The 12,330-nt window shown below is 37.6% G+C and overlaps 1 protein-coding gene across 1 annotated transcript in view; it reads left to right on the forward strand.

Annotated features, from left to right (window-relative positions):
• The window catches only part of LOC129255906 (fibrillin-3-like), a 75,614-nt gene that overhangs the window by 54,412 nt on the left and 8,872 nt on the right, over window positions 1-12,330 (forward strand). The window contains exons 13-26 of the mRNA XM_064097939.1: window positions 1,110-1,241; window positions 1,969-2,142; window positions 2,703-2,834; window positions 3,967-4,137; window positions 5,049-5,180; window positions 5,864-6,034; window positions 6,842-6,970; window positions 7,427-7,597; window positions 8,066-8,194; window positions 8,677-8,856; window positions 9,077-9,205; window positions 10,192-10,344; window positions 11,119-11,388; window positions 11,918-12,049. Coding sequence (XP_063954009.1) covers window positions 1,110-1,241; window positions 1,969-2,142; window positions 2,703-2,834; window positions 3,967-4,137; window positions 5,049-5,180; window positions 5,864-6,034; window positions 6,842-6,970; window positions 7,427-7,597; window positions 8,066-8,194; window positions 8,677-8,856; window positions 9,077-9,205; window positions 10,192-10,344; window positions 11,119-11,388; window positions 11,918-12,049 — 2,205 coding nt within the window. The remainder of the gene's footprint in view (window positions 1-1,109; window positions 1,242-1,968; window positions 2,143-2,702; window positions 2,835-3,966; window positions 4,138-5,048; window positions 5,181-5,863; window positions 6,035-6,841; window positions 6,971-7,426; window positions 7,598-8,065; window positions 8,195-8,676; window positions 8,857-9,076; window positions 9,206-10,191; window positions 10,345-11,118; window positions 11,389-11,917; window positions 12,050-12,330) is intronic.

Here is a 12,330-nt window from a genome sequence, read left to right on the forward strand (position 1 = left end):
GGGTAATAGTATGTAGTCCTTAAAATTATTGTATCTAGCGCTATTTTCCCCATCAAATTGGATGTTACAAAATGACTATGTAACAACATGACTATAAAATAAATGCATTCGACAGAATAAAAACATTCTATATTTCCATTTCAGATGTTGATGAATGCACCTTTGATGCTCTCAGTTATGTGATTGCATTTGGTGGAAATAAATAATCCTTCATATTTGTTGTAACTATTAATGAATGCACATTGGATGCAATGAATGGTGCTAATACGAACGCTTTCAACAGAAATGAGCATTGTGTAATGTGTATCTCTGTTTCAGATATAGCTGAATGCACAACTGATAAAACTTTTGATTGAGATATGACTGCATCCATAAAACAGAAAGTTCTAGATTTTTGTTGCAGTTGTTGAAAAGGGGGTCACTGAAGTAGCTTTTGACTCGGATACTCTCTAAATCCAAAAGAGCTAATCTAGTCCCTATAATCTCACTCCTCTTGGAGTGATGACCAATCCCTTTGGAGTTAAATGTTCATCCTTCTAGAGTGCATTTTGACTACTTTTTTAGTGAACTGCATGTGTCACTTCTTGACATTCACTCCAAAAGGAGTCATAATACACTCTAAAAGGATGTACAGCACACTCCAAAGGGATTGGTTCTTAGTGTCACTCCAATAGGAGCGTTATTAGGGACTCTCTTTTGCATTTAGAGAGTAGGAATTAATGTGTTCAATGAAATAGAAGTTCTTAATTTTTGTTTCAGATGTTGATAAATGCACCACTGATGTTGATATTGGTTAGAAATATAATGCATTCAATAAAGAATGAATGTTCTTGATCTTTGTCGCAGATGTTGATTGATGCCCCAGTGGTGTGGCTATATCGATAGTGATCATTGATCAATCAATGTTCTTGATTCTTGCAGATGTTGATGAATGCACCGCTTATGTTGCTATTGATAAGTGTATGAATTCATTCATTCATTCAAGACATACATACTTATGTTCTTGATTTTGTTTAAGGTGTTGATGATAGCAAAAATCCTGTTGCTAAATTGATAGCGACATGAATGCATTCAATAACAAATCGATGTTCTCTTCATTTCTGTTGCAGACGTTGATGAATGCGCCACCGATGCCACGCATGACTGTGACGTGAATGCATTCTGTATCAACAATCCTGGTTCGTTCAGATGTGAATGCAATCTTGGCTTTTTCGGCAATGGCAAAGTTTGCATTCCGATGGGTAAGGAATTTACTTTTTTTGGGAAAAAATATGATTGCTCATTATCTTAAATGTATAGTTTGACTACCTAGACATATCAGGAATATTATCAACCCACATTTGGGGACAATACTAGAAGTTTAATAATTATTTCAATTTGAATTTAATTTCCTTTTAGGTCTATTAGATACGTATAGCAGTTATACTGTTATAATATCTGAAATGTCCCCCCCCCAAAAAAAAAAAAAAGAAGAAGCATGATTGCATAAGTTTCATTAAAATGGAAGTTGCATTCATTACCAGAGAGAATGTGCTGAACTTCAAATTGAAAGATATTGAAAGATTTTGTCTCCAGCCACGATTTCAATAAAATCACCTACATTAATTTAATGTGTTTTTTTTATGAAAGTAACCACATTTACCAAAGACCTCCAATATATGTTCTTAAACCGTTTCTTGGCATATTGATAAATATTTGAATGATAAATTGTTGAGTGACAGTTTTAGTAAACTTCTGAATGATATATTTCACATACAATATGTTTTAAACGAAATTAACACCACTATTACTTAGATTACATTTTCATGAGCATGATGTGGATATATTTTAAAGCAAATGATTCACACAAAATTATTGTTTGGGAAGTTGGAAAGCCCTTCGTGACGACATGGATAACCTTCTATAATTATATTCCATGTTAAGAATAGATATTTCCTGGCCAACTTATGGTTTATTCTCTGTCTATAGACATGACATCCTGCGCTGATCAGCCCTGTTCAGAAGGTGTTGTCTGTACGGACCTCGATCGGGAGGTCGTCCTCGCAACCATCGACCTCAAGAATCCTACCACTGACGTCATCACATTTTATAAATGTGGCGACTGTCCACCAGGTTACCATGGCGACGGGGAGAATTGCGTTGGTAGGTCGGAGATTGGTCTACCACATATTCATCATTTTCATACATAGTAAACTTGAAAAATCGAATTTTGGTGAAGGTCATTTGGAGTAAATATGTTTAAATGCGTTAAAGAGTCTTAAAGTGATCATTCAATCAGGCCTGTAACCATGGGGTGGGGGGGGGGGTCGAATTAAATATTCTCTAAGGATTTTCATTGCTTTTCCAACATCCTTTTCAAATTCATGAAGTCATCTTAATAATATTCTGATATGAATCAGGGATTTATTTTGGACAACGAAGCTGGTTGATTTGAGCAGCAAAATATAATTGTATTTTTACAGTTCTCATTGATTTTGTTTTTGGGGTCAACAGTTTAAATGGTATTAAATGTATTTATTCCCTTTTTTTAAAGATCATATCTTTCATTTGAATCCAAGTATAAATGTGCGAATGGGCATCTGTAACGATTATCAGTAATACAAATTTTTATCATATAGAAATGAATTTATACAATAGACAGCAAATATTATTTATTTGATAAGTTATAGTTGAATGACCATTTTTTACTTGAATTTCTTCAGATATTGATGAATGTGCAGATGAGAGTACATATCAATGTGACGTCAACGCACAGTGCTTCAATTTACCTGGTACTTACATGTGCACGTGTAATGACGGTTACTATGGGGATGGCAAAGTCTGCATAAGAATAGGTAAGTTTCACCACTAATAATATCAACAATGAAAACAATGATTAGAGTGGTAAGCGTTGCAATAATGAGGAAAGCAATGAAAACAAAAATATCAGACAATAGAACAAATTATGATACCAAATGCAGTTAACACAGAAATGGCAACCAAAATTACAACCGTGATAACAATGATGACAGGAACATTGGGAAAAACAGTACGACAGTGCACAGAAACATCATATCAATACTTACACTGATACATAATAGGATGATAACAAAAACAAAGAAACAAGCTATTGGTTTACAGTGAGAGGGGGGCATAAGAAAGTGTGTGTGAGAGAGAGTTTGTGTGTGGGGGTATGGATGTAAGGGTGTGTGTGAGAGTGTGAATGAGAGACATGAGTATGAAAGTGAGAGGGGGAGAGACAGAAAGCGGGGTGAATGTGTGTGTGTGGGTGTGTGTGAGAGTGTGAATGAGAGACATGAGTATGAAAGTGAGAGGGGGAGAGACAGAAAGCGGGGTGAATGTGTGTGTGTGGGTGTGTGTGAGAGTGTGAGAGAGAGACATGAGTATGTAAGTGAGAGGGGGAGAGACGGAAAGTGGGCTGAATGTGTGTGTGGGTGTGTGTGAGAGTGTGAGAGAGAGACATGAGTATGAAAGTGAGAGGGGGAGAGACAGAAAGCGGGGTGAATGTGTGTGTGTGGGTGTGTGTGAGAGTGTGAGTGAGAGACATGAGAATGTAAGTGAGAGGGGGAGAGACGGAAAGTGGGCTGAATGTGTGTGTGTGGGTGTGTGTGAGAGTGTGAGTGAGAGACATGAGAATGTAAGTGAGAGGGGAGAGACAGAAAGTGGGCTGAATGTGTGTGTGGGTGTGTGTGAGAGTGTGAGTGAGAGACATGAGAATGTAAGTGAGAGGGGGAGAAACAGAAAGTGGGCTGAATGTGTGTGTGTGGGTGTGTGTGAGAGACATGAGTATGTAAGCTAGGGGAGATACAAATTTTGAGGAAGAGAGACACAGGTATAAGATATGTAGATCTCGCTTTACTTCTCAAACTTCAAGGTTTATGTATTACCAAACTTGAATATTCACCCTTTTTGTATAATGGCTGGTCAAACTGAATCCATTCTCTTAATTTGTCCCTTTTCTTGAAGATCCCACGAGGTGTTCCGACCAGCCATGCTTCCCCGGTGCACTGTGTACAGATCTGAATCGTGGTACAGTCCTCGCCGGTGTCAACATCACGGCTCCGCCACCCGTCATCAGGCTCTACGAATGCGGTGATTGCCCTCGAGGATTCACTGGCAATGGCTCATATTGTGAAGGTATATTCTAGCATTCTAAGGTGGATGGAGGGGGGGGGGTCATAGTACCCACCCCTGACACGTGTTGGTAGCCTCATGTTTTTTGCATGTCAGAAATTTTTAAAAATTGTTTAATTCTTCTGCATCAGGTGGCCAAGGTATAAGACTGTTTCAGAAATAACACAGTTTAGCTGATTTATGAATAATAAACAGGTCATGTACAAGTATATACTTTGTTGTTAGATGAAGGTTTCTCAACCTACCCTGACCTGGGTTGAAAGATCATTTGTCCACTCATTCTCTAAAGATGTGGAACAGCCTTCCTGAAGACACTCATTAATGTTTCACTTCTGAAACTTAAAAAAAAAAACACCTGAAAACTTTGCTAATCAATTTCCTTTGAAATTTCTTGAAAATCACCTTGAGCACTCAACAGAGTTTTTTTTTTCGCGATATAAGTCCAATGGGGGAAAGGGGTGAATTAAAATATTTTCATTGCTTTTTCAACATCCTTTTCAAATTGATAATAATAATAATTAAAGATTTGTATAGCGCACATATCTGTCGATGACACTCAAGGCGCCCAATTTCATGAAGTCATCTTATGAATATTCTGAAATGATTTCAGGAATTTATTTTGGACAATGAAGTTGGTTGATTTGTGCAGCAAAATATAATCGCATTTTTACAGTTCTCATAGATTATTTTTTGGGAGGTCTACAGTTGAAATGGTGTTATATGTATTTAATCCCCTTTTTAGAAGATCATGTATTTTATTCGAATCCAAGAATAAATGTGCGAATGGGCATCTGTAACAATTGTCAATAATACACATTTTTATCCTATAGATATGAAATTATACAATAAACAGCAAATATTATTCATTTGATAAGTTATAGTTGAATGACTATTTTTTACTTGAATTTCTTCAGATATTGATGAATGTGCAGATGAGAGTACATATCAATGTGACGTCAACGCACGGTGCTTTAATTTACCTGGTACTTACATGTGCACGTGTAATGATGGTTACTATGGGGACGGTAAAGTCTGCATAAGAATAGGTAAGTAACATCAACAATGAAAGCAATGATTACAGTGGTAAACGTGGCAATAATGAGGAAAACAATAAAAACAGCAATATAAGACAGTAGAACAAATTACGATACCAAATGCAACCACGGTGACAACAGTGATAACAATGATGACAGGAACATTGGCAAAAACAGCACGACAGTGCACAGAAACAGCACGTCAATACTTATACTGTTATACTTATACGTAATAGGATGATAAAAAAAACCCAAGCTATTGGTTTACAGTGACAGGGGGACATAAGAAAGTGTGTGTGAGAGAGAGTTAGGGTGTGTGTGTGTGTGTGGAAATAGTGGGGAGGGAGAGAGAGAGAGAGAGAAGATTGAGGGAGATAGAGTTTTCAGAGCCAAGTGAGAGGGGTAGAGACAGAAAATGAGTGAAAGTGTGTGTGGGTGTGTGTGAGAGCGTGAGTGAGAGACATGTGTATGTACGCTAGGGGAGAGAGGGTGAGTATTTTTGTGTGGGGGGGGGGTCAGAGAGAAGATGGCGATACACATTTTGAGGTAGAGAGACACAGGTATAAGATATGTAGATCTCTCTTTACTTCTCAAACTTCATGGTTTATTGAATTAACAAAATTGAATATTCACCCTTTTTGTATAATGGCTTGTCAAACTGAATCCATTCTCTTAATTTGTCCCTTTTCTTGAAGATCCCACGAGGTGTTCCGACCTGCCATGCTTCCCTGGTGTACTGTGTACAGATCTGAACCGTGGTACAGTCCTCGCCGGTGTCAACATCACGGCTCCGCCATCCGTCATCAGGCTCTACGAATGCGGTGATTGCCCTCTAGGATTTACTGGCAATGGCTCATATTGTGAAGGTATATTCTAGCATTCTAAGGTGGATGGAGGGGGGGGGGTCATAGTACCCACCCCTGACACGTGTTGGTAGCCTCATGTTTTTTAATGTTTCACTTCTGAAACTTAAAAAAAAACACCTGAAAACTTTGCTAATCAATTTCCTTTGAAATTTCTTGAAAATCACCTTGACAACTCAACAGAGTGGATTTGGCGCGATATAAGTCTAATTACTTGTTATTATGTCTATATTTTTAAATCAAGAATTCCAATATTTCTAGGAATGAGGCACTCTAAAAGCAAACTGATCAAAGTGAATTAGATTTAAATCATCTGTTGCAGAATTTATTTTCGAAGTTTGAAGAGATTTATTAATTTTGTAAAAAAAAATCTGATCCTGCTGAGAATTATGATTTTTGAATGGAAAATGAATAGATTATGTTTAAGAAAATGAAAGGTATCTGTTCAAGCATCCCCCATCGTCACAATAGCAAATTCTAGATTGAAACCCTTTTTTTCATGTAGATATACACAACACAAGTGCAAAATATGTCATCCTACTCGTTTCTAGCACTATAGGGGTTAATTCTCTCATGCCACTGTGGTCTTCATTATAAAAATCATAAAATATAATCCAGTAGTAAATGCCTTCAAATATTTGTTTCCAATGAAATACAACTTCAAAGGAAAGACACTGCTGGTGTGGAGATCAAGCGAAGATGCTTTCTTAATAAATAATTCCACAGCAGATTTCCTGCATGCCCCAAAATTGGGAGATTTGGAGTTTCTGGAGTTAACCTAGGTAACGTTTCTCTTCGTTTTGTCTCCAGATATTGATGAGTGCTCTCTGGGAATTGACGAATGTAGTGAGGATGCAGTTTGCAATAACACACCCGGACTTTACAACTGTGTCTGTGACAGAGGTTTCTATGGCGACGGCCGAGTCTGTATTCCTATTGGTAAGAAAAGAAATAACAGCAATGTAATGGTTATATTTAATATTGGGATTCATGGATGTTGCTTGGTTAGATGTCTTTGGAGTCATTGCACTGATCATTTGAAATTATGACGATGATAAAACATATTTTGTTATATAGGCCTAGTGCTTAACATTTATTTTATCAGGAGTGCTTTACAGTAATGCGGTTTAATTAACCTGGCACTAATGGAGGACCTGTTACACACATTGCATTTCAAGGAATTGATTTCTGCCAGCCCCCCCTCTCATTTACCTAACTTTAGAGGAAAGGCAAGTATTCTAGCCACATTCCTCTAAATAAGCATCGGATTCACTTCATATTCTTTGTTTTTATGGGACATATGAATATTAACGTAACAGAATCTCGATGTCCAAACTTGACTGGGTTTTCATTGAGACGCCCTGAAATTGATTTCTCATTTCCCATGTTCTTTAGACCCAACAACGTGCAGCGATGACCCTTGCTACCCGGGTGTTCTATGCACTAGTCTAAGTCGTCGCGAGACTGTTGAAAACATCGACCTTGACAATCCTCCCGACATCATTCGTCAGTATTCCTGCGGACAATGCCCACTAGGTTATCGTGGTGACGGTATCAACTGTGCTGGTGAGTTATCTATCCACTCTCCTTTTCTTGAAAAGTAATTCTCTATTTTTAGAGGATGAAACCAAACAATCAGAAAGTACAGCCAAGAAATGGAGATTCTTGTTATAACACAGTATTAATTTGCTGTTGGGAAACTGCTGCATGAGTGATCCTTTCACCTTCTTTTCATTGTCTTTCTGTATATAGGATATTTCTTTATAAAACAGGTAGGACGAAATTTAATGATTTTTGGATAATCATTGTTGAATTCTGTGGTATGATGCACATGATCCAAGTGCTGTCAATATCTGATTAATGCCGTTCCTTAGAAAAAAAAGTGAGTGGAGGGCTAAAATGATTAAAAGGAATTCTTGAAATGATCGGTCAATGATTTTAGCAATTTTCTCAGACAAACTGCTATAAGCTTTTGAAATCGGCCCCCTCCGGACCACTATGGCTTACATATTGCTTATGCTTTGGGTTTCACAGATATTGATGAATGCGCCGAGGATCTCTATGAATGCCATCCCTTCGCTCTGTGTGTCAACCTTCCTGGTGCCTTTGAATGCGTTTGTGTGGATGGTCACCATGGTGACGGCAAGACTTGTATACCAATGGGTAAGAGAACCTCTATTGATATCTAACCTAATTATCACTTTGTTACTGGGTGTCTATAAAGTATTTGATGGACACCGAGTAGTTATTGTAGCAAATTTTTTGATTTCCTTCTAAAAATAGAACTATGCCTAGCAAATATGAGATTAGCTACCCGACTTAACAAGTATATGCGCTTATTGTATCAAGTTGTGGTCTAACTGATTGCCATAATTGACTTCATTAGGACCGAATGTAAATATCTTGAGGCTGTGTCAATGTAACAGCATTGTGTTCTAGTTTGCTCAATAACTTCTTAAAAATGAGTCTAAATGGCTCAAAATTTATAGTAGAATGTATGGTCTATTAGTATTGAGTTATGCTTTAATGTCACAATTTGTAGTAGGGGTAGTAGTTGTAGTAGCAGTAGTGGTAGTATTTCCTTATTGCTTCAGTGTATCAGTGGTGGAGATTTTATTCTTTTGATTGAAATTGCAATCTTCCAGACCAAACCTTCTGCACCCCTGATGGCCCATGTTTTGAAGGTGTTGATTGCACCAACCTGAGTCGTTCGGACGTCCTCAGTAAGATCGATCTGTTGACTGCTACTCCTGAGGACATCATCAAGTTTTATCTCTGCGGAGACTGTCCTGGTGGTTACCTGGGTGATGGTGAAGTCTGCCTTGGTAAGTTTCCTTTTAATCCTTGTTCAATCCTTTCATTCTATCTGTATTTCTTTTTCTAGTCCTGTCTGTATTTTAGTTCTGTCTTACTTTTTCCCCTTATCAATATGTCAGTTTGTTAAATAATCACTTGCTTTTTTCATACAGGTACTTTCCCCACGTAGTATCTTCAAAATATCAAGATCCTCTAGTTGATCATGTCGTAATTCCATTTTTTCCTCAGATATCGATGAGTGTGATACTGGAGATTACGATTGTCACAAGAACGCTTCGTGTGAAAATGAAATCGGTGGATATACCTGTGTGTGTGTTGAGGGTCATTTTGGAAACGGGACACACTGCGCTCAGCTCGGTAAGTAATGGTCATTTCAAACCTTGATGAAACCTAAATCTTGCAGTAACTGATGTTATACATTCGCATTGCATGATACTTCCATTCAATCTGAGTGTGTCCAACAATGCTAAGTATACCCATATGTATACTACCTCTATTTCTCAGCAAATATCTGCAGATATTGTTGTTAAATGATACAAACAACCGACTCCATGTATCTGATCGGATGTGGGCAAAACTTGCAGAGGAAAACCACGGACAACATGCTTTGTGATCGAAACATTACCTTAAACTTTTAAATTGTATATTGTATTCATTTGGAATGATCTTCAATACATTGACTTGATATCTAATTATGCATTAATGAGTATTACAGCGATTGCACCCATGACTGATTTAGAATTCCAGTATATACAAGATTTCAGTATCTCTGTTCTTCATGAAGCATTTGCATCCATAGGTCAATATTTAGAATTTCAATATTTCGAAGTCTTCAGTGTATTTTGATCTTCATAAAGCATGATATGCACTGTGTTTAATGCTACGGCCACACCAATGAAACACCAATGACTCCAAACCGGCTGATGATATGTCATTGAAGAGAATGCAATAGTTTTTTATTAGTCTAGGGGGTGTTTCGCAAAGACCTAAGTGTGACTTAACTCTTTGTGAGTGGTGCTTTAAGACCAGCGCACGCATGTTATTTAACTCTTAATCTGATTTACTGATATACAATAGTGCCCGTCACAATCTAATGATTTACATCACATTTAAACATTTGTGAAACAGTCCCCTGGGGTCGGTTTCACAAGTGTGGCCGTAGCATAAGTCAGCTCAATCTTGCTTTCATTATCTCACATACTACTGCACAGAAGAAGAAAACACATCATTATTTTCATGTCTCTGTATCATATCTTGTAATAATATACAAGTATATATATATATATATATATATATATATATATGCATGAACTATATATATGTTTCACCTATATACTACCCAGATGATCGGTCATGTGCGGATAGCCCCTGTTTCCCTGGGGTGGAATGCATGGATGTTGACCCTACCCTGGTCGACTACACACAGCCGTTTGTAAGGCTGTACGAATGTGGAGAATGCCCTGAAGACTATTCTGGCGATGGTATCGAATGCATCAGTAAGTAAATCTAACCTGTCACCTGCATTGATGCTAATGATGATTTGATGCACTTTAAAAGTTCACTCGGGACTCATATTTTCTGCCAGACATTCACATGCTTATTATATTTGCGGGTCGACTACGCATCTTTTGATACGGTTAAACAGCCAAATGGTTTGATACGGATGCTGTATTTGGAAATTTAGCTGAATTTTCATTTTTAGGCCATGAGGAGGATATGACTGTCAATTGGTCTCCCAAAACATAATTTTACCAAAGGAACTCTCCAAAACCCATATCACAATATGATGACATTTTGCATTCTGTTATTGTTTGCAACTGTACATGATTTCTTGATTTGTTTTCATTTTGTTTACTTGTTCATTTGGTGTGAACTCTTGTATTATATGGTGAAACATTTGTAAATTCAACTGTCAAGTTGTGATCATATAGTTTTATTAATCCTGAATAAAATCTTGAATGTCTTATTCACACACACATGCACGCATACACACGATGATATACCATCTGATTTATCACTTGAAAGATAAATACTATATACAGGTTGTAAATTATGTTAGTCAAGATTCCAAGGTAACTCTATTAAAACTTGCATCAATAGCAAGTTACATGCAGTTTCCGTGTTAAAGATTGATTTTATGTTAGCTAGATTTTCAAAGTAATAAATATCAACTACCTATTCTGAGCAGTGGATCATTGAGGATCTTCCATTTTATTGACAGTTGTCCAACCCCACTACAATTTTTTCTGTGCTATTTTTCCCCCATGTAGAAGACTACGTACCTCCGTTGATCAATTTGACGGTCATCGCCATCAGCCACGAGGAACCGACAGTAGACGCCCTGGCGCAGGATGCAGAAATCCGAGTATTTGTTGCTGACCCCTCCGCACAGTACGGCACCATGGAGGTAGCCTCTGCGTTCACTGGTCCTGATGGCATTGCGACGTTGATGGTCCCTCACAACCAGTCTCTGATCGTCACAGCATTTTACGATGGTACCCTGGCCAATTCAATAACTACCAAGGCTAACCTTAAGCAAAGTGAGTGGAAACAATGCTAGCTTTTATCGAGAGTTGATTGAGTCGGCCCTCAAGTAAAGTAAATGAAAATCAGGTTGCTCTGGCACTGCAGGTTGGGTTACTCTTATCATGGAGCTATGTTTTATAGCTCCATGCTCATACTTGACGTTAATTGAGTGTAGCCTGAGGTAAAGTGTGCAGAAAATGATGCTCTTACTGTGAAGTTAATTGAGTCTAGTGTTAAGCAACGTATGTAGAAATGATGCTCTTATATTGAAAGCTAATTGAGCCTAACCTTAAGCAGAGAAAACGGTAAACAATGCTTTCGCCGTGAAAGTTAATTTAGCAAAACCTTATTCAATTTAAGTAGAAAAAAACGATGCTCTTATATTGTGGGAAGTGAGTGGAAATGATGTTCTTATATCGAAAGTTAACCGAGTCTAGCCTCTAGTAAAGTATGTGGAAATGATGCTCTTATAGTGGAGTTAACCAATATCCTAACCTTCACTATGTGATATTCCCTGTGAATATCATTCAACCATTTCTGCAGAAAACGTTGTGACGATACCGGTTGCTGCCTTTGAGGAACTGAATTTGTTCCGTTGGTTACCATCCAGCTCCAACACCTTTGCTTTCGGAGGCGTCGAGGGGACATCACAGTATCAAGTCTCTATTCCTTCCGGTAAGTCAATTAATTGACTTCATATTCATTCAATTCATTTATTCACCTGTTAGCTGAATCTTTTAATACAGGGTAGCTTTGGTAGTGGCCTTACATACACGGTTTTACAGGAAGCTAGCCCTGTTTAACAAATAAATACATGATTAAATGAAATTGCTTTCTAATTATTTCATATGCTTAGTTCGCTAGCGATTAAACACTGAAATTGTATAGATTGAAATCAAGGTTCGAATGAGAAGACTCGTATGAACGTTTCTATGATTCATTACAGTTTCATGTCA

Source organism: Lytechinus pictus, chromosome 3 (genome assembly GCF_037042905.1).
Source record: "Lytechinus pictus isolate F3 Inbred chromosome 3, Lp3.0, whole genome shotgun sequence".
In the NCBI taxonomy this organism is placed as follows: domain Eukaryota; kingdom Metazoa; phylum Echinodermata; class Echinoidea; order Temnopleuroida; family Toxopneustidae; genus Lytechinus; species Lytechinus pictus.